Genomic DNA, 26270 nt, shown 5'->3' with positions numbered 1-26270 from the left:
ACAAATAAAAAAAAAACTTTTCCCCGAGGTATATTCCTTGTTTACCTCTTGTGTGCCGAAAAAGCAAAAATTTCTCTTTTTACAACACTAAAATTACTCTTTTCACGGCAAATTAGAAAAATTCGTAAGAAGGGGAGAGTGGGGTACCATGAGACATGGGGCACCATGAAACAAAGCAATTATACAGCGATATTAAAATAGTGACAAATCCTTTTGAGTTGTAATCAGTTACAAATAGATGTATTGTTTAACGTATAATTTAAATCAGAACATAAAAATTTTTTGAAAAACAAAAACCTGTCATCTTATTCTATCAGAACGTATGGGGTACCATGAAGCAGTTTTAGTTGGTCACCATGAAACTAAATTAATGTACCGTTTTATAAACTACTCGATAGTCAAGCATACTTTAATTAGTTCCCGGCGGGAAATATCGACTTCTATACTCTAATGTTTACTGACTTGGTAAAATATTGATGGACCATTAAAACTGACTTGGTAAAATATTAATGGACCATTAAAGTTTACGTAGCAAAAATAAATGTTACATTATTTAGTATTTATGCATGTAGTATGATGATGTTTTAATGTAGTTATAAAATTAATTTTGTCTTATAAACATAAGTTACAAAAGTTTACATAGACATAAGTTTGCTTTATTAACTCTTTTGTTGAAAGATTAACATTCTGTTGTTTTCTCGCAGCGAACACGTTTCAAAACTACAATTTCTCTTCTCCTAAACTCCTCTTACAAAAAGTTTTCCTTCAATTTATACAAAGAACCTCAAATATGCTCATAAAATAAACCGCTTAAACTATATTTACAACATTTCAAGGAAACTACGTCAATCAAATCCGCTTTACGTAGTTTCTTCACGCAATTCAACTACACATTCATTTAATTTATGTTTTTATACTGATTTCCACTGTTATATAAAGTCTATTAATGTAAATATAAGCTCAGCGTGGTATGAAATCATGATATGACCATTAATTGAATTTTTATACATTGTAAAGCCTCTTTGTTATTGCTTTAATATTTTTAGATTAGAATGAGGATCTATGTAAGAAAAATTAGTAAAGTAACCTCGAGTAATTCAATGGAGGTAGCTGTTGATTTAGTTTTAACAGGAGGGTGTCATTAAGAGTTGCTGCAGGAAAAATGAATCTTAATCACAGTACCTTTAGCAGGTAATTTATCCTTATGTATTCTGCAGCAATAAGTACTACTTTGTCCTACTTAGTAAATGAAACTTGCAAAAGTTTGTAACTAAAAGCAAATTCTTAATGTGTGTTTTTATGTATACAGATATGTTAAAAGAAAAAAAGGAATAAAATAAGGAGAAATCATAACTATGAAACCCAATTTTTCTACAAGAAGAGTATTTACTGAAGAGCAAGAAAATCTTTTGAAGCAATATATTGTTACCTGCTCTCAAATGTGTTATGGACAGTCTATTGTAAATTTAAGATCTATTACTTTTGATATGGCTATAATAGATATAAAAGTTCCCAGTAACTGGATTAAAGAGAAGAAAGCTGGAATAGAATGGATGCAGTTGTTTTTAAAGCGGAATTCTGCAAGCATTCGAATGCCAGAAAGATGTTCTTTGTCAAGAATGACATCTTTCAATAATTACAATGTACAAAAGTTTTTTACTAATTTAGAGGCACTGTATTTAAGAGAATCAAAGTTTGGTGATGGATTTCGCATTTGGAATCTGGATGAAACAGCTACCACCACTGTACAAAGATGTAATAAAATCATTACTAAAAAAGGCATCAAGCAAGTTAACTCTGTGACAAGTGGAGAGCGTGGAGTTTTGGTGACAAGCTGTTTTTTCATAAGTGCCTCAGGTGCTACCATACCACCTGTAATGATATTTCCACAAAAAATGTTTAAGCAACATGCTTGATAAGGCTCTGTCTGGATCTCTCGGTCTTGCAAATCCAACGGATGGATGAATACAGAGTTATTTGTAGAAGTAATTCAACATTTTATATCAAAAACATTCTCGTCAAAAGAAAATCCATCTCTACTTATATTTGATAATCACGAGAGCCACTTATCTATAAAAGCTCTTGATCTTGCAAAGAATAATGATGTTACTATTCTTACTAGACCACCACATAGTGGCCACAAAATGCAGCCCTTAGATGTCTCTGTATTTGCTCCATTCAAAGTTTATTGTAATGACGCAGTAAAATCTAAATCATCCTGAAGTGCCAATCACTATTTACGATATTGCATCTTGTGTTAAGATCGCATATGAAAAAAGTTGTACTATTACAAACATTCAAAGTGGATTTAGGAAAAGTGGAATATTTCCCTTTGACAAGAATGTATTTTTAGAAGCAGATTTTTTATGTAGTGTTGTTACTGATAGAAACAATCCAAGTACATATCAAACAAATACTGGATTAACTCTGAATACTGATAAATTGTTACTCTCACCAGAAAAGCTTCAAGAGTCTTTTGTCAGTTCCAAGCCAAGTACAAGTCAAGCCAATGATTCTGAAGTTACTAACTTTGTAAGCCCTTCTCAGTTAAAAGGATTTCCAAAGACCGCTAAAAGAAAAAATAAAATAAAACCTTTTGAGAAAGCTAGCAGTATAATAGCAACAGATACACCAAAAAAAACAATACTCGAATTAAAAGAAATGATAAGTAAGATAATGAAACAACTATCTTATCAGAAAAAAAAAAAATGTTTCGGAAAGTGATTTATTAAGTGATGAACATGATTCCTATTATTAATTTTAAAATATTGTAACGAGTCTTTAGAAAAAGTTTTCTTTTTTTTGTATAAATTTTTTGTGTTACTTTCCAACACTCTATAATTTTTTGATTATCCTGTTTCATGGTGCCCCAAAGACTATATCAAGGTACCCCATGGGTGGGGTACCTTGATACAAAATTCGAATTTTACTCAATAAGTTTCAATGAGTTTGACCTCTTTTACTTTGTTAATTTAAGAATTTAATATTGAAAGTATAATATTTATCTACAAATTGCACTAATTGCACACAAAAAAAAAACATGTTTAAAAATGTAGTTACAAAACAAAAACCAAAAGTGTTTTATGGTGCCCCACTCTCCCCTAAGCATTTTTTATATGGTTGTGGTTTTGAAAATTGTGTAATTACGCAAAATTTTAATTTAGGCAAAAAATTGTCTGTATATACTCATTATTTTGTGTTTTGCGTAACAAGCTTTATAGGATAGGCCCCTGTTCTAATCAAAGTACCCTATCTGTATGAAGCTATTGACAGCAATTGAATATTTATATTCTTTTGGTCTCTAATACTTTTAAACTTTTTGCTGGCTAAATCCAATTACTTTCATAATTAAAACTTCTTTTGTTTAGATTTTGGATTTTTAAAATCGTGTTGTGACTTGATGTAATTTCATAGTTCATTAAACTTGGAAATTTTTTTTCCTCATTAAAAAAATGAAAAGGTTAAAAGATTTTCTAATTTTGAAATCAAAACTTCAAATTAACTTAACAAAATTCAACTAATAACTACTAAAAATATAAGTACTAAGATATATATCTATTTTAGACTAAAAAAATGACTGTGGGTTTAAAGACACCTGCAACAACTATAGGAGAAGGTTCATACTCCTCTTCAGATTTTAGCGGCGATGAAAGTAATGTTGATCTAATATGCAAACATGAGTCTGATACCGAATCTTTGAAAGAAATGGATATAGATGAGATACTGACGCTTATTGGAGAATTTGGTAGATTTCAACTATTACTGGTTTTTTTGCTTAGTTTGCTTATGGTACCAATCACCTACCAAAACCTATTAATTACATTCATTGGAATCGATCCTCCTTGGACTTGCTCTCATGTGAATTCTGAATGCAACAGAACAGGTGTCTTTTCTGACAATGATGAGTTTTACAAGGAAAGATGCTCTATGAAAAGAGAATCATGGAGATTTGTTGAGAGTAAAGAATTCTCAATAGTAACAGAGGTATATCTGAATTTTATAAGCAAACAAATTTTCCTGAAATTTCAAACTTTAATGTATATATATATATATATGTATATATATATATATATATATATATATATATATATATATATATATATATATATATATATATATATATATATATATATATATATATATATATATATAAATATAAATAAAAGTTTAAACAACATGCTTAGTAATGCACCATCTGGATCTCTTGGTCTTGCAAATCCAACTAGATGGATGAATACAGAGTTCTTTGTAGAAGTAATATATATATATATATATATATATACATATATATATATATATATATATATATATATATATATATATATATATATATAAAACAACTTTTGAACAATATATACATATATGTATACATATAGATATATATACACACACAACAGTAACAGATTTCTCAAAATTGTGATTGTTTGATTATTTACATTTTAGTGGGATTTAGTTTGTGATAGAAAAGCTCTCACTCCTGTTGTCTACAGTGCATCGGAGTTAGGATGTGCAGTTGGTTCCATACTTCTAGGCATTGTGTCTGATAAGTATATATTATATTCTTTATGCTTTGATTAAAATTTAAACTTAAGTTATATACAAAATGTAAGTTGTTAATATTAAATTTTAGAAAAGGTTGATTGCTTTAACTATAAAAATTTTGGGTGCTGAAGCTCTTTCACTTTTCTTTTAAAAATGGAAGTACCGAAATAAAAATCAGGACCAAAATAAAAAAATTGCTGTTTTCAAGAACTTTTTCAAGTATAGTAAGTTCTACATAAAGTATCATCAAATATTTCTTTGAACTTGTGTATTGCTAATGTCTTTTTTTATTCATTTTTACTAAAAAAATATAAAAGTTTTTTATTATCTAGGTTTGGTCGAAAATGTCTTTTATTCCCTGCTTGGTTTACATGTGTAGGAGTTGCATTAGCCAGTGCATTTGTTAAAAACTTCTGGGTGTTTTTAGCCATTCAATTTGTAGCAGGAATTTTACAAGGTGGAGCAACATTAGCTATTTGGGTGTTAATGACAGAATTAGTTGGTCCAAGTTACAGAAGTTATTCTAATCTTGTTTGGTTTTCATTTAACATGGCATTATGTTTAATGTCATTGCAAGCATGGCTTATTCAGAAATGGCGTACTCTTGAGTTGATTTTAACTGCACCATATTTGATACTTATTTTTACCTACCAGTGAGTCCATATAAGAGATTTGAAGTCATTGTTCTTATCTACTAATTTTAATATTTTAAAATAAACTTTAAAAAATTTGCAATTTGTAATTCTATAAACTAAAGTTTGTTTTCTTTGTTTTTTAAAATTACTCTCTGAAATATTGATGCAGTTATTTGTTTATAAAATTAAGTAACATTAATGTAATTATGATATAATTTTATGATATAATTTGAATTCATTAATATAATTAAAAAAGTTTGGATAATTTATTACTTTTAATATGTATACTGTTACATGAAATTTTCTATTCTATAATTATCTCTATTTAAGTAATATTGATGTAATTATGATATAATTTTATGATATAATTTGAATACAATTAAATATAATTAAAAAAATTTGGGTAATTTATCACTCTTAATATGTATGCTGTTTTTTTGAGTAAAAATGAAGTTTTTAAAATTTCTTTCTATTCAGATTTGTTCCTGAATCTGTGAGATGGCTTCGTCTAAAAAATGATAAATACAAAGCTGAAATGATTCTTCATAGAGTTGCAAAGTACAATAAGAAACCATGGCCTAATGTATGTCTTTCAAGTTGTTCAGTAGAATCAGACAAGCTCAAAAGTTCATTTAAATACGTTTTCTATCCATGGCAAATGTTTCTTTCTACTTTAGTTCAGGCTTTAAGTTGGTATGAACTTTTTACTGTGTGCTAAAAGTTTGTTTTTTTTTAATTCCCACCTTCTTTGAATTCATAGATCTTTCAACTTTTAAACACATTTTTAGCAAATGATTTATTCAATTTAACTAACATTTTGTGCTGTATTCAATTATAGAAAATATTTTTCCACGTGTATAAACTTTATAATAATGAATAGATGTGAGGTGGTTGATTTTTTGCTGCATGTATATATCTATTTATTTGGTTGAATATTTGAAGAAAAATATCTCAAAATATTCTTAAGTAAATCTGTGAAAAAGGTTATGAATGATTAATCAATGTTTGTTAATAAAAAAAAAAAAAAAAAAAACAGTTACAAGAAAAGCACATCAACTTTGATTGGGTGCCTAATAGAAGCAAAGTTGATAAAGCTTGGGTGCCCAACTTGTATGGTTGCTATATAGTACTTATGAGCATGTAGCTTGGATATACAAAATAGCACTTTTTTCTCATAGTTGTACAAGACCGTCTCATATTTTAGTTAAAAATTATCCGACTGATTGTGGGACTTCAAATAAATAAAAATTATCTCAGCCATTAGTTAATCCAAAATATTTCCTTTTTCCCTTCCCTTCATATCATATTGGATTTCAAGAAAAACTTTGTATGAATTATATTGGAGCAGAATTTCCAAAGAGATAGTTTACCAGCATTATATCCCATGATAACCTCAAAAAACTTGAAAGTACTGTATCTTGATTCAACTTTTTAAAATATGAGCCAATGATCTGCTTATGAGGATTGATGATCTGGTGATCTGATTAAGATAATATTTTTTCTGGAGGTGAGATGAAGTAATAAATTTTAGCTTAAAACATTCTTAACAAACCATCAAAAGTTAAAAAATTCTTAGTGATGTTTACAAAAATGAAGACCAAAGACAAAAATGAAGACCATATTAATATACTTTAGGTCAAACACCAGCTGACATGATCCAGTGTCAGAATCTACCCAAGGTTTCCTAACAATATTTGATTATCTTCAGATATGATATTTATTTATATAATTCATCTTTATTGATATAATCAATAAAGATGAATTATAGAATAAAAGCACTTTTTAAGTGCTTTTATTCTATAATTCATCTTTATTGATTATATCAAACACATTAAGACTTGAAATCTCTTATATTAGGGCACATCTATTAGTGAAAAGAGAATTTAACCATCTTTTCATAATACTTTAAATAAATTTAGAAGAATCATGTGCAAAAACCATGCTTCTTATTAAAGCTTCATCATCAAGTAGTAATCTGCCAAAAATGTAAAATGCCAAAAATGCTAGAAAACCAAAAACTGTTACATTTTATTTAAATTGCTATGCACTGGTGACAAAAGTAGTAGCAGTACCCTTTGAGCTGACTCAAAAGTGCCACCTGATGGTAGTGAAATTAGGCACATTCCATTGTCCAGAAATGAAAACTTTGAAATCCAATTATGATTTCCATGGAAATAATTTGAATTTGAGGTTGCTGAAACTACTATTTCCATGTCTTTAAATGCGAGCTAGAAAAATACTTGTTAAATTTGACCTTCTGGCAGCATCCACATTTTCATGTTGGCACTTGCTTACAAGTAATGATTTTATCTACATATAAACTAATCTACATAATCTACATATAAACTAATCTACATTTATCTACATATAAACTAATAATGTAGATAAATTTCATCCAAATATCATGCATGGTTGTTGATTTATTGGCAGAAAATTCAGATTATTTTAATGGATATTTATAAATCAAGAATAGGAGTCTTGTTGAACTCGGAAAAGAAGGCAACTCCTTCAAAATGCAGCAAATACTTCAGTCCTTAAGGATAAGGCTTGCCTCACAACTGCAATCAGTCCACATGTTAGAAATTTTTAAAGGATTTGGTAGCAAAAGATTCTAAAGCTGCTAAGCACATTTGGTTGCAAAATATTCTAAAGCTGCTAGTCTCATCACAAGGAAAAGTACACCTTGTTAAGACAACTGGAGGATCACCTCCACCTATTACGGCAGGCAAAACTAGTAATTGATATGATGAATAAAATTGCAACATTAGTAGCCATCTCTAACAATTCTTTGTTGTTTTTAGTGCTCAGTTAAAAGTTGCATTTTTAATGAGTACTGTCTATTGAACAAATAATCATCTAATGAATCATACCCAGGATCCAGTGGCACAAGACCAAAATCAAACATGCCTGTAAATGCCACCATTCTCATTAAAAGATCTCATTAGTGTTCATCTTGACATGGGGTTGTCCAACATCAGGATGAAGTTCATAACTGTTAATTGCTAAATTGGTTCCATCCAGATCCAATAGAATCACATATTTCTTGGGTGTTACTTGCCATTTGTTCCAGATCCTGGAAATTATTTGGGCAAGTGTGGTCATTAACCAGTATCTTTAGATATTCAGCAGATTTCCTACCATGGCAGATAATTTGAGAGGTATGACTGTTCAAAAACAATTTTTATGGGCTTTTAGATTCCATACTGACTTTCATTACCTAAAGGATTTTATTTGCCACAAAGATGTCTTTAAGCCTGGTTAGTGAACATGTGGTTGAAGCAATATATCAGGGCTTTAGTCATCACTGGATCAGGTATGAAAGGTACATAAGGCATCCACAGCATGGCCAAAATGACTTGGCCATCCAGAGCAAGGCCAAACTGAGCAATGCTTAGTCAGCTTTATTGTGAAATGTAATGGCAAGCATCTTTAGAAAAAAAATGGATGCAAAATCTTTTTTAATATAGTTGAAAAGTGAGAACATGAAATCAAAGTCTGGAAATATTGGAGAAATGTTTGCCATTCTCTGCCAATCTCAGATAGTAGGTTTAACTGAAAAGTATTGAAAATAAAACTTATCCCTAAGGGACCTATGAGTTAGTAAAAATATTCTAAGGCCAAGCTATAAAATAATAAAAATGAAAATTAAAATATTGAGAAATCAACAAGCAAAATATTTACATAAAATTTTGTCATAAACATATATGTTGAGCTAACTATCTATCAGTTTTCAAATGGATTCTGTTATTAGGTTAGATTTGGTAAGCATTTTTCTAACTCACATTTTAAGACATGAAAACAATGGTTTCAACAATTCCAATATCAATCATAGTTATATATAAAAGTTTGTAATTCTGGACAGTGGAATATGACTATTTTCAATCCATATTGGTTGCACCTTTGGTTCAGCTCAAATGGTACTATCCCTGTTTTTTTAAACAATGCAAATGCCAGATGTGTATGCAAAAAAAATATGTTTATTACATAATTGAATTCAGTGCAAATAGTTCAATTAAAATCAGGTATTAATCAGGCACTTCCCCAATATATTTTATCAGGAATAATCATCTTTTTGTTCACACTCCTCATTAAAAAGAAATTAAAAAAAAATTAACACAAAAACTGGAAGTTGCACTATGAACTTGGATAATTATTTCATCAGGTTTTTCTACTCAAGGATAAATACCAGCCTGATCAGAAGAAATTTATGTTAAAATTATTTTTGTAACTTGGACATGCCGATCCTATAATTATGCATGGTTGTGGTGACAAATTACCATAAGTGTGCCATATATAGCACATTTATGATGATTATTAAAAAACCAATTTATCTATTTTTAACTGATTGAAATTGTATAAATAGGGTAAAAATATTATTTTTTATATGTTGATTAAAAAGTAACAAATGCGGTGTTGATCTTCAAAATATAACATAATATGCAATCGGTATTAATCTTGATCACCTTCGGATCACAGCCTATGAAAGGCCACATGTTTAGATAAACCTAGAATGAGGTGCTAAATAGGTAGATAGGCTTTTCCTTCAATAGTAGATAATCTTTTTTTTTTTGCTAAGATATCAATTTTTAATCACTATGAGTAATCTTTACTGTTCGCAACATCAAATTTAGGCAGTTCATTATACTTACGGAAGTTGTTGGTTAACAGTTTGCTTGCCAAACTTTGTATTTCTTTTGTCTCCCAAGTAATCCTCCCCAACAGGATTTATGATCTTCTTTCTCCACAAATTTGTATCAATTTCTGAATACAGATGAGCAAGACAGTTAACTGAAGTGATTGGTTTGCCTTTTACTCAAGAAGTAAATATTATCATCTCTCCTGCCCTTGTCTTTTTTTTATCCCAACCTGGACATAATAAATGAGGATGTAAAGTATTTAAAGTTTTGTGGGTAGAAAATTATGAATAAGGTTTGCTTGCTAGCAAATTAAAATCATACTAGACATTAAATGGTAGCTCTTCTGCATTTCTCTTGATCAATGTATAATCTTTTTTATAAGTTTTTTAATCAATTTATAATGTTAAAATAGATGAGAAATTGATTACATGTTCAGATGGATTTTATATTACTATTTTGATTTACTATTACTATTTTGAATAACTGATAAATTTACAGATCTTGATTGTTATATAATCTCAGATCAGCAATCTTAGTTCTACAAAAAAGTTTTAAATCTTCAAAATAATCTCAAATCTACAAAAACAAAAATAAATCATATTACATTTTGTGTTAGGTTGTGCATTGGCCTAGTTTACTATGGCATCTCTATTTCTTCAGATAAACTTAGTGGGAATCTCTACTTAGACTTTGCCTTGGTCAGCCTTGCAGATGTTCCTTCAAACATGATGGTTTTATGGTTATGTAATTAGTAAGACATCTTTGTTTTGTTTATGCATTTATGAAAATTGATTTCTCTTGATTCCTTTTTATATCCACAGCAGAATATTACTTTTAAAAAGAGTATATTGGTATAAGAAAAAATTATTTATGTTAAAAAGTAAATTTGACCATTTTTTGACTAAACTCATGTCATCTCTCTCAGAGAAGTTGTGTTTCCGAAGACATTCTTATGTGTGAAAAAAATGATTAGTATTTATTGTAGCTTAACAATCCTTGATAGTATATTAGAAATATTGATAAAAGAATTAAATAAAAACAAGCTTTTTTTTATGACAAGTTATTTGAATAGTCTTTGAATAATTCAAAAAATAGCTCAAGCATTAAACTAAATGATTGTGATTTTATTTATGATATTCAAAGTTTTTTTTACAAGCTTTATTTTTCAAGGTTATCAAAACAATCTTACCTTATCTACTGATATTTCAACACTGAAGAAGAAATTGAGAGTTTTTTTATTTTAGTTTTTTTTTTTTATTGTTGTTCTTCAGCTGTATAAAATGAAACATCTTAATGTCCTGATAAAGTTTCTTGATTCACCATTCACCCCCCTCCCACCCAATTTATATTACACATTTTTAAATGTGAAATGTGTATCATATTGCACCCAGAATGATAATTATGTTATCTAAATTAAACCTGGAGTTTTTATTTGTTGCAGGATCATAAATTACTGTCTAAGTTTCTACATCTTTTCTCATCGGTTCTCACTCAGATATCATAGCTTAGTAATTCAGAAAGAGACTTCTACATAAGTCTCTTTCTGAATTCCTAAGCTAAGATATCTGAGTGAGAACCTGATACATAGAGATATTTATCATTAAGTTTCCTTTTTTACAGATATTTCAAAAGATATTTATGTGAAATTATAATTTGTTTTACTTGAATTTTTCTTCGAACATTTTTTTATTTTAATTGAAATATTAACTGAATCATTAGAACTAATTGATCATTGTAGTTTTGTAGTTCTCATTGAATTTAAAAATATGAAAATTTTAGTGCTCTGTTTCTTATGAGTAGAAAAAATGGTTCAAAAACAAGCAGAAATAAAATGAAATGAAAAATTCTTTAAAATAATTTGTGATAAAAATCTCCAGACATGAAAAATTGTTTAAAATCGAAATGTCCAGTTAAAAAACCATTGAGATTTTGGTTCTTGATATTGGACATGTAACCTTAGTTTTTCACTAATACATTAATACTATTTGTAATCAATATATATTTTTGAAATGACATTAAAAAATTCTTCCTTTAAAAGTAAAATGGTTTCATTTTACTTCTGCTTTTAAGCTTTGGACGTAAACGAACAACTATATTATCATCTGTATTTGGAGGATTGCTTTTTTTAATTTTGGCATTTGTTCCTTCACAACCAGGTGGGTTCAAGTTCCCAAAATTTTATGTTAAAATAATTGTTGTTGTTTTTCTTTTTAAATATTTTCATGTTACTTTTAACTGCTATAATGTTTTAAAAATATGTTAGTTGTTATGTTGAAATAAATTTATTGAGCAATAAGATTTGTTTTAAGATTTTTTTTTTTTTCTACTCTAAACAAGTTTAAGTGTTTTTACTTTTTTAAACAATTTTTGCTTTATAGTTTACACATGGGTAAGGATTTTGTTAGGTATGACAGGAAAGCTCCTGGTAAACCTTTCCTATAACGCCATATATATTTGGTCAACTGAGCTTTTCCCAACTTCTGTAAGGTAATCTATTGCTTCTCTGATACAAGTTTATTTTTTTTATGAAACCATTTTCACATGTTTAACAAATAGTTTTTTATGTAGGTCCAAAGGCATTGGTGTTTGTACAACTGTAAATATTATTGGTGCTGCTTTTTCCCCATGGGTCAGTCAGTTCTTAGGGTATGAGTATCGTTTACTGCCTTTTATAATAATGGGTGGATCACTTATACTCTCAGGTTTGTTTTGCTGCGTGTTATCAGAAACTAATGGCAAGTCCACTGTCGAAACTGTAGAAGAAGTCCTGGAGTCCACAGTATGAATACCTAATCTTATTTGGGTTCTATAAAATAGCTTCCCATATTGTGTCTTGGCAACTCAATTCAAATAGAAATCAATATATAATTATATAAGAATTGAATAGTATAAAAATAAACTTCTGGATATAAAATAGGAAGTGTGAAATTAAATAATAAAGTGATTAAATGATTATTCATTTCAATATTTACTTGAAATTTTTTAAAACTATATAAAATTATAAATATAAATTTGTAAAAAATGATAAATAAAACATAATGTTTTCTATAGGCTCGTGATAAGCAACCCTGTTAGCACATCTCCTATTTAAAATGATCAACTTTTTAAAAATGCTCACAACCTAAAGAATCAACACGCTGAGAGCATCTTTTGCTCATACTTTTCCAAAGTGTTTTAAAGATGGATGCGATGAATTTGCTGTAAATTTACTCAATATATTTCGCTTTAACACGATTTATCCTTGAGAACCTCGACTCTTAAGACGTAGGAGCATCTCATTTTAAACATTTTTATTAACGAGTGATAATCATTTAACTTCCTTAAGTTATTACGAGCGAGTTTTTAACTGCTTTCTTACAAACTGTTTGTTTCTTTATTATGGATTTTGGCAATTTCAAAAATAGTTCAAAAATAATGCAGAATGCATTATAATTATTGCAGAATTTAAAGCAATAATTTAATACAGAATATTTTGTAGACAATTTATAGATCAGTGTTGACGTTTGCAAAATAAATTATTGTACAGATTATATATTTGAAAGGTCGCTGTTTGTGTTTTCTTTTTGTATTTGGTTAAGTTAAAATGGGTAAATGTTTGAGCTGAGTGCTTGATTTTTATTCTTACTTTTTAATAATATTGCATTTTAATTTTTCATGATATTTTTCAAACTTATCTTCCATCATCAGCTTTAAAATCAAATTCTGCTTGAAAACGAGAAACAATATTGCGCCTAAGGTGATACGAAACATTAAGAAAATCTGCATTTTTATGATTAGAAAATTTATACAACAATTATTTTTGTAAACTTGTCGCAGTGTTTTAGCTTTTTTTTATAAATGCAATTTGATTGGTGCAAAAGTTTGAATGTTTTCTATTTATATGTGTTATGGTTTTTGTATTGAAATTAGTCAGAGCTTAAGTTTTGTTAAGCTGACTCTCGTAAATAATTGTTAACCATTCTTTTCTATGTTGAATAAAGTTACAGCAATTTGTTTTACTTCTTTCTTAAGAATGCAGTTTTTGTCAGCTTACCTAAATTCATCAGCTTATTTGGCACGCATTTTAGAGAGCTCTTAAAAACATTGTATTATTTTCTTTCAGTTCCCTTGAGCATGACAAATTTTGCAATAATGCTCATTCATTTTTAGGGGTTAGAAACAGCAAACTGATTGTATTGTGCCGCAGTTATAATCAGTTTATAGATTTGCTTTAAAACACCGACTATATTAATGAAGTCACTGGCCACACTCAGTGACCTTTTGTAAATACCTATCATAGTTAAATTTAACTGCGTCAACTCATGACTTGCAAAAATTCTTAGAATTAATTTTCAGCTTTCATTGAATTAATCATTTAGATTTACTGAAGTATTTAATTTGATGAGGAACTAATAGTTTTTTAAGTTTAGTAATTTAGTCGGGGTCATAATTCATTTATTACTCATTTATACATAGTTATATTAACTATGCAAATATTGCTTGGGGAAGTACAAGCAAAAGTAAGTTGCGTACTCTTTACCGTCGTCAGAAACACGCAATACGCTTAGTTTGTTTTGAAAATCGACTCACGCATTCAAAGTTTTTATTCAAAAATATAAAAGTACTTAACATTTATGAAGTGAATGTATATAAAATATTATGCTTTATGTTTTAATGTAAAATCAATCCGTCCTTACACGTTTTTAAATATTTTATTACCTTAAAAACAAAAAATAAGTATACACTACGAAATGATAACTCACTTTTTGAACCCTTTTGTCGAACAAAATTCAATCAGTTCTGTATAGCTTATCGTGCACCCAATCTCTGGAACAAAATTGTTTTACCTAATTTTGATTTATCAATTACCTTCCCAGTTTTTAAAAAGAAATTAAAAAAATTCATTCTCTTTAATGACAATATGTTGAAATACTTTTAAAATTAAGAAATTTGTATAAACACGCTCTTTTGTTTTTTGTATTTCGTCATTTTTATTTGTCTATATCTATCAATGGCTTAAGTTATATTCTATTATAACTTTTTATGGTTCTGGCGACAAAATCATTAGATCTTCTATCAGATACCAAGTTTTTATTTAAATTAGTCTATATATCACGGATTTAATTGCATCACGAAATAATATATCTCGGATTTTGGTGTATTACGAGAACATATACACGGACTTTATTATATTACGACTAATTAAATGTAAAATTGAAAAAAAAAAAAAAAAGATAGCAAACAACAGTCAAAATCTTTTCTCTTATTTGGAAATAGTTTTGCGCTGATTGGTCATGACTGAGCAGTGAACACCTTAGGGAAGAAATAGCATAAGCCCTAAGATTGGGAGTAGTAAAATTGTTTTCGGACAGATGTCCAGAGTAAACTAAAGACTCACGCAGATGAAAAACATTTCTATGCCCCATGTCACACACACGCAAGATCGCTGAACAGCCCTTACTCAATCTATATTACCTAATACCAGTTTTAGGTAATATAGATTAAAATAAAAGTTTTACGGATAACTCTGATGACCAGAGTCATCAAAGTTATCCCTAAAACTTTTATTTCCTTTAAAATTGAAGTCTCTGATCCAATTTCTGATTAAATTGAGATTCTCGTAAAGGTATTTCTAGCCTTATTCTCTTAGTTCTAGCCTGGTGCTAATATTCATTTTAAAACTGAAGTTTCTGATTAAATTTCTGAAAAAATTAAGATTGTCCTAAAGGTATTTCTAGTCTCATTCTCTAAGTTCTGGCCTGGAGTTAATATTCGCTTTAATATTGACATTTCTACTAGGAATAAGTTAATTGGATTAAGTTCAATCAGACTAAAAAAGTAAGCACTTACTTTTTTAGTCTGATTGAACTTAATCCAATTTAAAGTGTCAATGGTAAAACGAATATTGACACTAGGTAAAAACTAAGAGATTCAGGCAAGAAACACACTGAGCAAGAGCTTAATCAGATTTAAAATGTCAATATGAAAACGAACATTGGCACTAGGTTAAAACTAAGAGAGTAGAGCTAGAAATACCCTTAAGAGAATCTAATCCGAAATTTGAATTTTAAAACAAGTATTGACAAATGTTTAGAATTAAGAACTTTAGGCTAGAAATCCACTAATCCACTTTTTCTCCATCTCGATCGAAAATTTGAAAATAACCGTGATAATGACATTTCATCCTCTCCTACTTGATCACATGTTCCGTTTTTTTGAAAATTGCATCTGTCAAAACATCAACGATGAATTTATATTCATTTTTTAAACTGTCTTTCACCATAAAGAATATATCTTTTCTTGAAAATTCCATATTTGAAGATTTGGAAGACTCTGTAAAAAAAAATACAGTAATAACTGCTGAAAGTTCTTTGAGGACTATTTTATAAAACTTTGAGATTATCATAAAACGGAATGAGAAGTAACTTTTAAAATAAAAAATTATTGCATTAAAATGTAATTAGTGCCATTGAATAATGTTAATTCACTAATTTCCATGACCATTAATGCGTGGTGCAACATTAATCTATTAACATAGTTTAATGTCGCACCACGCATTCCTCCATAAAAACTAGTCTCACTATTAAAATGGCACTCAATGGCAGCCAGTTTTTTAATATGTTATATTTAACACTATACACTATCAGTTCCTTGTCAAAAGAAGGTGGATAACCGCGGGTAAATTTTTAAAACGACATTAGAAAATCGATTTCAGATAAAAAATTTACAATACTTTATGTTTACTTGTCGCGCGATTTAAATAAGAAAAAAATTAAAATTAGCTATTACAGTGCATAACCATATATTCTACATGCCTCCAGAAAGTGATTCCATTTTGCCGAATTCCAATTGAAATCGTTTCTTCAGTTTAACAGCACTTTAAAACAGGCAAGAATTTTTCGACGTGTCCACTTGTTTAGTGCGTACCGAACGAAGGCTAAATGTCAGCTGACGCCCAGGCCACCCTAGAGCAGGTATATACCTACCCTGTTCGGAGTTTTGTTCTAGGACTATCTGTAAAACAAGATCTGAACGTAAAAAGACGAAAATATAAAACTCTAAAATTTGACTTTTGGCCACGAAATCGGGATTTCGTCCCACTGTGCGCCAGTTTGGAAACGCGGATGCTTAGTTGCAGCTGACTTTTAACAGGTTTTTAAAAAATATCTTGATCAACATCCTTTACTAAAAATTATTGTCTAATATGATTTTTTTAAATACGCTTTTGTTTATCGTTTTTATTGTATGTTTTTACTTTTAATCAGCGCTGGGCAACCGCTTTTTTTTTTGAGTCCGACATCCGGAAGTCCGCTAGTTTGAGTTCCTAATCCGCTAGTCCGATATCTTAAAAAAAATTTAAAAGCTTTTTTGATTTTTTTTTTCAGCTTGCCACAGGCAACTTGCCTAAGGCTGTCTATGTTGCCTGTGGCAAGCTGAGTGTCTCTTTGGCTTGGAGTTCGAGGCCTTACAGTGCTATCACAGGAAAACTGGCCATCTCTCTGGCTGAAGGTATCAAGCATTATTATCTCCTCTTCATCACTCATCTGACTCATTTCACTTTTAGGCCGGCTCGACATATCACTGTGGCTAACAGTACTAGATGTACGACTTGATGTAAATGTTAAATATTTGTCCATTTCAACTTCACATGATACTTAGCTGTAATTGTTTACAGAAATAATTTTAAAAATTATAAAACCCATCAATAACTGTTTTTAAGTAATTAATAATTTATTAATACTTAAATATTGCTTAGTCGCAAAACTGAGCTGGGGGTAAATAACAAGTTTCGGTTGCTACGGTTTTTTAAGAGGAAGTATTTCGTTTCTGGAATTTGCTGTAGTAAACTTATATTATACATCGTACCGCAACTTGTAACTTAGGCAACTGAGTTAGTGTTTTGGGACTCTAAGGATAAGGAGGATAATGGTATTACCCGAAATCTTACGGAGCTGTTGAAATAAGAATCTAACAACACTGACTGACACTAATGCAGCAGTTAGAGTAGAGAATGACCTGCCCCCTGTCGGATAGGGGAAGAGCAACATTTAAAGACAAAACAGGAGTAGTTGTTGGAACAGAGGAGATATGCGTGATCGTGAAATTGAATCTGCATTTTTTAAAAATATATATATATTTATTTCATATATAAAAGTCAGGAAGATGGAAATACAAAATTTGGATGGTCCGATAGTACGCTACTTTTTGTTTAGTCCGTTAGTTAACGGAATATCTAATACGGCCAGTCCGATTTTTTTAAAAAGTATAAAACCCATAAGTGATTGTTTTTTAAGTAATTTATGATTTATTGTTGATGTCTGATAAATATATTAGTCCAATAATCCGATATTTTTTTCTTAGTTCGATACTAGTGGAATATCGGAATATCGGAACTTTTGTCGGAAGTGCCCACCTCTGTTTTTAATATTTAAGTAATTTATCATTTGTATTATTATTATTATTTTTTATCTTTATATAAAAATATTTCAAGTTTATACTTTAATACAGTTTTAGATTAATTAACTATTAAAATTATAGAATATAAGAAGTTACAAATATTTTCGAATATAAGATATCATAAAAGTTATTATCATTATTTGTATTATTATTATTATTATTATCATTACTATTATTATTATTATTTTATTATTATTACTAGCAAAAAGCAACCCGTAATACGGGTTATGGTCGGTCTGTTAATTTATGGTGGCTGTTTTCCACAATTTAAAGTTGCGAAACCATTACTAATACCCTTTTAGAAAAACGCCTTCAAATTTAAAAAATTAAGCCATCTGTAAAATTAAAATAAAAGTATGGAGGTAAAATAATTTACCAATTATTTAACATTATTTGAGAAATTTAAAACTGACATATGTCATTATCAGTGTAAGGCAGAACCATTTTCCTCAACATTACTAAGTTCAAAACAATACGTTTTTAGTTACTGACAGAAAATAATGGCACTTCATCATGCTTTAAATTGACGAAAAAAGCTAAATTTTTGTTATATTTTTTATAACATGAACTTTAATTAGTAAGAGTAATATAAAGCGAACGTTAACTATACATTAACTATTAATTTTTTGGTATCCCCTTGATACATGTTTCTTTAAAAAAGGAAATTGTCTTTAAAACGTTAAATGCACACAACTAAATAAATTAAAATTAACTGAACATTACTATTTATGGCACTAATCTGACCATTTTTATATATGGCCTCTTTGTTTCAACAGTTTTTAATAAACGGTAATTTGCTACCATTTACTAAAAATACCTTTTGTTACTCGAAATTTAATTCTCTTAAATATTTTGACACTAATAAAGGACCTCCCTTCCCCGTTTTTGCCTTAATGATGGTCAGGAGAATAGATTTATTTTTATGAAGAGTAATCAAATTTTTGATGAAGACCTTTTACCAGAATAATAAAATGTGAAAGAATGATTTAAGAATTTAACATATATAAGCATTTTTTCTTTCCTCAAAATTAAGCTAATTAAACACCTTATAAAATTTAAGTAACTCGATATTTGACAAATGCGCAAAACTACAATATTCACCCCCCGTTTAAAAAGATCCCATACAACAAATATTATTAGGCATAAAATAGAGGAAATTAAAAAAAAATTGAACTAATTGAATATATTTATATCATTTTAACTGACAAAAATTTACAATAAAATGTAATCAGGTTTTCTTTTTATAAATCGTATAAATGCGTCAATCGTAAATTTTAAAGAAAAAAAAAAAACCACATAAAAACTGAAAATCGATTTACCTATTTATAGTAACCTATTTTGACATGGCAGTTAATATTAACATTTATCGAAAATGTAACTATAAAATCTATTTCGAAGTGCAAAGGATTAACAATACTAAAATAAATTTAAAAAAAAAAAAAATCAAATGATATAAACTGCATTTTTAGCATAATGTTGGCTTTTAGTAAATAAATAAAAGCAGTAAGTTCCAATAATGAAACTACCTATTACTAATTTTTAACAATAGACACCAACGTGAAGGTAAGCCAAGCAGTCTATCAACACAAAACATCACAACAGTAACACATAACAATAGAATATTTACATCCTTGATCCTAAAATCCAGCAAAAATAACAAACCAAATTAAAATATGAAAGGCAAAATTAGGAAACCAATTTAATGTTAACTATATATTTATCTTTTTACTAAACATATAACTACATAAAAGTATATTTGTTTTTATATTCAATATTAGTTATTCAATTACTTCAAATTTAGGACATTAAAACACCCTAGATTTAAAGATCAAGGTTGCATACTCTCCCATACACATTACGCTAAACATTAACAGACATTGTGTTTCCAGAAACACTAAAAAAGGCTAGACAACACAACCTAGCTCTAAAGCAGTAAAACCGCCTGACACTAAATACTGCCAAGTCACACCTCTGCTATAAGTACACCGCTTGGCTGGCAAGGTTATCAATCTTGCTCAATATAATGCCAACTCACACCACTTTGAAAACATGGAAACAACATAATTTAAACATATGTACAGCTATAAACAAATATGGTTTCATATAACACATATAAACATACTAAATGACAGGTATATTTATCAAAAACTATGAAAAAAATATTAAAGTAATAAAAAAAAAATAACATTATTTGTGTAACACTTTTCACCTACCATACCTTGAATGAGATGTTTATCAATTTTGAAAAACAAACTATTAAATGCCCTAGTTCTTGAACATGCAAAATATAGTTGACCATGAGAGAAACACGGTTTTTTGAGATATACCCCAACTCTATCAAATATTTGACCTTGACTTTTGAAAATTGTCATTGAATAAGCCAATCTGACAGGAAACTGACGACATTTCAGAACAATCAGCACTTAAATATATTTTGACCTCACCCGGCAGACATTCAAGCACTTCTTCATTGATAATGAATCAACATTAGTTGGTGTTAAAATCACGCGTTTAGAATAATCATTTTGATCAGCATCTCCAAAAATCTTTTCAACAACTGATTCATTTTCTCTAATAATGCACTGATTTGGTATTTTAATGCATCCTTTAAAAGGATCCTCCTCTTTGACAGGTATTGTTCCATTCCCAAGTTTTAGTAGCCATTGGGAAAATTCACCTTCCCCATCTTGTACTCTCATATTTTCAGTTAATACAAACTTCTGCACCAATTGCATTGCCAATGCAAAGAACATTTTGCCAATGCAAAGAACATTTTATACACATTGCCAATGCAAAGAACATTTTATACACAATTCTACTATTTCAGCTGGTTGTGTTATACACAATTCTACTATTTCAGTTGTTGAACATTTTCATCAAAATTTTCTAGATTTAAGCCAATAAACTCATCAATAACAGGCAGATTGTAATCAGTCTGCATTTTACCACTTTGATTAATAATCTTTTCAATTTGATGAAGAGTAGCTTGTTCAGCTATTAGAAGTGGGATTGAGCGGTGAATGAAATCTTCCATCATAAAAGATTTGCATGTATTTCAGAGATGTAAAGGATTGTCAGATTCACAAAAGGTCAAAATAATTGAAAACAACTGTCTAATTTGCTTTGGCGTACTTGTTAAAACCGCCTCAGAAAGAGTATTCTGCCATTCAGTGTCATCTTACAACAATTCTTTCAAAACACATGCTTCACGAAACGTTTCAAGGACAATACCATTAACAGTACGCACATCCTCCCAAGATATTGCTCCTTTTGCTTGCAAAAGTAACAGTTTAAGAAAAAACAATTCTCCAGTTGGATTAACTTTATACATTCTTACTATCACCTTATTACCACCCCTTTGTCTAACCTTCCATTTACAATGTTTATCATCAAATATAAAGTGATAAGGAATGTCTACATAAGAATTGCAATGTGCTCTTTCATTTTCAGCATTTAACTTAAACCATGCCCTTAGGTGCGTATCATGTTGAGCTGCACAATCTAAAGCCATTTGTTCTGCTCCTTCTCTAAAATACAATAATTGATTTTCAGGTAGATGTTTACCAAGTCACAGCACTTGGAAAACACAGAAACAACATAATATAAACATGTACCAACTATAAACACAATAAATGTGTTTAAATGTGTATATAAGGTTAAATATATACCTTATATAAATATTTCAACACAATTTTAAAACAATTATATAACACATATTAACACATACACAAACAATAAAAAAACACTTTACATTGTTGTAAAAACACATTGATAAAACAACTAAAAGGCACTTATTTCAATATATATATACATATCAAAAAAGCATATATGCAAACAATAAACGTGTGCAAACAAAAATTTTAAAAATAACGCCATAAAATTTAAAAAGATTCAAAGTAAACAAAATATATATTTACAAACAATACTCTTTACCTTCTTTTTTTTTTTCATAAGAACTGTAATCCTCATAACAAAATTTAACCTTTACATACAATAACATGTGACATGCCATGTCAGTGTTGGCACAAAATTTTAATTTATTTTTCTAAATTTTCTAAAAAAGAACAAAAATAATTAAAAGCATCACAGAAATTTCAAAGTAGTAATAACCATTTTATGGAAGTAGCATTAGTGTAACTTTAAATAACATCCATACCCCTATTTTCTTTCTAAAAATTAAAATAACAAAAATAAAAATGCTAAAAGAAAAGCTAAAACAAACAAAATACAAACAATTTAAAAGATTAAAATCCTTTCTACTTTTTCTGATAAAAATTTAAATCCTTTCTACTTTAGCTAATAAAAATGTATATATAACTATTTTATATACTTACTTCAATTATAACATGATCTTAACGATTATCATTTCTCTTAATATGATTCTTTATGTAATATATCTAAACTAATAATTAAATTCCAAAAGGAAAAAAGTTTCAACTCGCTTAAGAAATCTTTATCCAATGGCCGCGTGCATTTAGAGCACGCGCTTTTTCAAAGCCTAGTAACTAATGACGAAACGACGTTGAGCATTAAACATTAAACATTAAACGTTTCTGTGCTAATTATATTAAGATTATTATTATTATTAGTATTATTATTATTATCAATATTTGTATTATTATTGTTATTTTTATTATTATTATTATTATTATTATTATTATTATTATTATTATTATTATTATTATTATTATTATTATTATTATTATTATTATCATTATTATTATTATTATTATTATTATTATTATTATTATTATTATTATTATTATTATTATTATTATTATCATTATTATTATTATTATTATTATTATTATTATTATTATTATTATTATTATTATTATTATTATTATCATTATTATTATTATTATTATTATTATTATTATTATTATTATTATTATTATTATTATTATTATTATTATTATCATTATTATTATTATTATTATTATTATTATTATTATTATTATTATTATTATTATTATTATTATTATTATTATTATTATTATCATTATTATTATTATTATTATTATTATTATTATTATTATTATTATTATTATTATTATTATTATTATTATTATCATTATTATTATTATTATTATTATTATTATTATTATTATTATTATTTTTATTATTATTATTATTATTATTATTATTATCATTATATAAAAAATATTGCAATTTACTTTGCGAGTGAAGAAATGGAAGACTGGGACAAATGGAAATCATTTTTACAGTTAATGTTTGTGTGATCTGTGATTTTTTCAAAATGATGCAAAATGAGATTTCCAACAAATAACATTTGAGATGGAGTTTGATGAGAATTTCTATTTTAGAAACTGGTCTTCATTCTGTCAGTTCAATTAAGATGGATTCTCAGCTCAGGTAAAAATGTAAAAGTTTTTAGAACTATCTATGAAAACTCCTTTTATTATTTTCATCGTAATCAACTTATAATGGGGTTTTTTACAGATTACGTTGCTGTTTTTCGTTTTTAAAAGAATCTCATTACGGTAGTCTTAAATTTGCAGCAATCGATGTTTCATAAACAGTTCATAGTTAAATAAATTTCTATATTTTTAAAAAACGAATAGTTTTTTATAAAATGAGAAACTGACAAAATACTTTCTTTTTTTTTACTTTTTTTTTTTTTAACTATTCAATAATAATAATAGAATTAATTCAAAATAGTATAGATTCCGTAAAATTCCAAATTTTAATTTGACATTTTCTATGCAAACTAGCGAAGTGCCTGGTAACAGTAATTTTTCAAGAACAATCGGTCGAGGCTATTTAAAGGAAACAATTTCAAAGTTTCACTCTTTAAGAATTGGACACTAATGTTAATTAGTTAACAGACTTCTTTAAAGTTTACTTGTTGACAGACTTCTTTGAAGCGCTAAACTTGCATTTAGCCATCAAACTCTTCCAAAAATAAAGTTAGTTTTCAAGAATTAGAACTTATAAGTAGAATTCTAAGAATTAAAGATAATACAAAACTTTTAATGAAAATTACAAGTACAAAATTAATTTTTAAAGGCAACGTCAATAAAAAGTGGCCATAATAGGTAATTGATAAAAACGCGATACTAAGTAATTGATAAAAATGCCATAAAAGGTAATCGATGAAAAAGCAATAGTTGGTAATCGACAAAAATGCGATAATAGGGAGTTTATAAAAATGCGATAAATATCAATTAAAAATTTCAAGTTTAAAGCGAATCATGATAAGATAAACATCAAAGAAAAAAATCTTTTTAAAGATTTAGAAATTTTTTACATTTTGTGAAAGATAAAATCTCAATGTTTGATAATAGGCGGTGTGAACAAAAATGAACAAAATGCTTTTGCTATGTGTTTTTGGAGCAATTCCTTTACGTAAAGTGGAGTAATTGCTCCGAAAACACACAGCAAAATAATTACTCATATTTATTTACACCGCCTATTATGCAGATTTTAGTTGAATTCGAAAATAGGGTAAACAATATAAGCTGAAGAGGCAACATGTCGCGCACGAATATTTTAAAAAATCTTTCCTTTTAAACTAAAGTATTTTATGTGTTGCCCGTTAAAGAAAGTATCTTTTAAATGTATTAAATACTTCATTCATACATAAAAAAGTCCGCAAAGGATGTCTAATTCTTACATAACCATATATAAATCCGGTATCTATGACGTATACTTTGTGTTACATCCGGCACTAAAAAGAAACAAAAAGTTTATTATTTCAATTTCAATAAATTTCAATAAAAGAGAGCAGTTTCCTTTGTTAGTTCATGTAACGCGGGAAAAGATTAGCTAGAGAGAAACAAATTCTCAATATGACTCGTGCACGAATTAAACGGTTTAACGTAAAAGAGACAGAAAGAATACTTAAGTGGAGACAAGCAAAGAGAAAAAGGGCCGATACAAATGCCATAAATTTGATAGAAACTACGAATATGGGACAATCAACTGACTCACTCTTCACTCCTCTTTCTCAAAGTAAAGTTTTAAAACGCGCTAAAAGGTCTCTTCCAAAATCTCCAAGAAAAAAAAAACAAAAGAATTTGTTTGAAGTTGTTGCAAAAGCAGAGGGCTTAACTATAAATGATTCAAAACCAAAGCCAATATCCCAGAGAGCCCTTAGTGATGAAATTAAAGAGACGGTCATTTTATATTGTTGCAGTAAATATGTGTCCTACTAAATGCCTGGAAAGAAAGATTTTGGAGTGATTAGAAAGAACTGTAAGAAGAGTTTGAAAACTAAAAGTCATGTGTAAGCTTGGTATATACTTATGTCACTTAGTCAAGCTCATGGTCTTTTTTTGCCGACCCGTAAAAATTTTTACCCGTAATAATTTTTTGCCGATCCGTATTTGATAGTGTAGAGGTGAACTTGCTGGAATTGATCCTGGGTGGCATGTTAAGAATAGTTTGGTTCGTATGCGCTAGCATTGTACTAAAATAATAATATAATTATGTAAAAATTGATTATTAGTAGGTTTTTTTTTATCAGATATTAATATTATTCATCCTGAAATGTTACATCCAACACCAAAGTGTTACTTTCGGCTTTATTTTTTTCTTTGATAAAAAAAAAAAAAAATTGAAAGTAGTATCATGCATATACGAACTAAAATTTTTATTTAACCTGCCACCCAGGGTCAATTCCGGCAAGTTCACCTATTTAGATGACCAAACCAACTTAGAATCTTTTTAAAAGTTGTTTTGACGCAGACTCCAATTACACAATTACATAATCGCCTTCTTTAATGTTGGCTTCTTTAATGTTAGCTTTAATGTTGGCAGCTCCTACTTCCATAAAACCACTGAAATCAGCATTCGGGTGAATGCTGATGACAGTGGTCATGTGGAAGTTTTTAACTTGGTTGCCTAATTTTACAGCTCTCCAAACTGATCTCTTCACCATGCTTCCGATCCCACTAACAGTTCCCTTTCCATGGCTTGAAGCAAAAGAATTTCATGTCAGGTGCACAGCTCATAAGATCTGTAAGATTTAGTAAAACGTACACAATTAACCCCACTC

At 28.5% G+C, this 26270-nt stretch overlaps 2 protein-coding genes across 5 annotated transcripts; one reads left to right on the top strand and one right to left on the bottom strand.

Annotated features, from left to right (window-relative positions):
- Positions 1–945: 945 nt before the first annotated feature.
- LOC145187324 (organic cation transporter protein-like) lies at positions 946–13359 on the top strand. Of its 4 annotated transcripts, none has more exons than XM_090075339.1 (10): positions 946–1191; positions 3565–3984; positions 4444–4547; positions 4875–5195; positions 5655–5870; positions 10431–10565; positions 11885–11970; positions 12193–12301; positions 12383–12593; positions 12866–13359. In XM_090075339.1, the coding sequence occupies exons 2-10, from the start codon at positions 3574–3576 to the stop codon at positions 12887–12889; spliced, it is 1617 nt and encodes a 538-aa protein (XP_089931465.1). In that variant the 5' UTR covers positions 946–1191; positions 3565–3573; the 3' UTR covers positions 12890–13359. The 4 variants fall into 4 exon arrangements, 3 of the variants coding, with proteins under 3 accessions (XP_089931465.1, XP_089931466.1, XP_089931467.1); XM_090075340.1 differs by lacking the exon at positions 946–1191 and adding an exon at positions 3374–3460; XR_016448697.1 differs by lacking the exon at positions 11885–11970.
- A 6171-nt stretch (positions 13360–19530) lies between these two features.
- On the bottom strand, positions 19531–22474 carry LOC149876445 (uncharacterized). Its single transcript, XM_090075412.1, has 2 exons — positions 22184–22474; positions 19531–21777 (listed from the first exon to the last, which is right to left on the bottom strand). The coding sequence occupies exon 2, from the start codon at positions 21759–21761 to the stop codon at positions 21429–21431; it is 333 nt and encodes a 110-aa protein (XP_089931538.1). The 5' UTR covers positions 21762–21777; positions 22184–22474; the 3' UTR covers positions 19531–21428.
- Between the last annotated feature and the right edge of the window lie 3796 nt (positions 22475–26270).

This window comes from Hydra viridissima, unplaced genomic scaffold (assembly GCF_058129835.1).
Source record: "Hydra viridissima isolate aposymbiotic clone 2 unplaced genomic scaffold, HvirCarnegie_v1 scaffold_20, whole genome shotgun sequence".
Classification (NCBI taxonomy): Eukaryota; Metazoa; Cnidaria; class Hydrozoa; order Anthoathecata; family Hydridae; genus Hydra; species Hydra viridissima.
The sequence above is the reverse complement of the archived record's forward strand: the minus strand, read 5'-3'. Positions and strand labels throughout refer to the sequence as shown.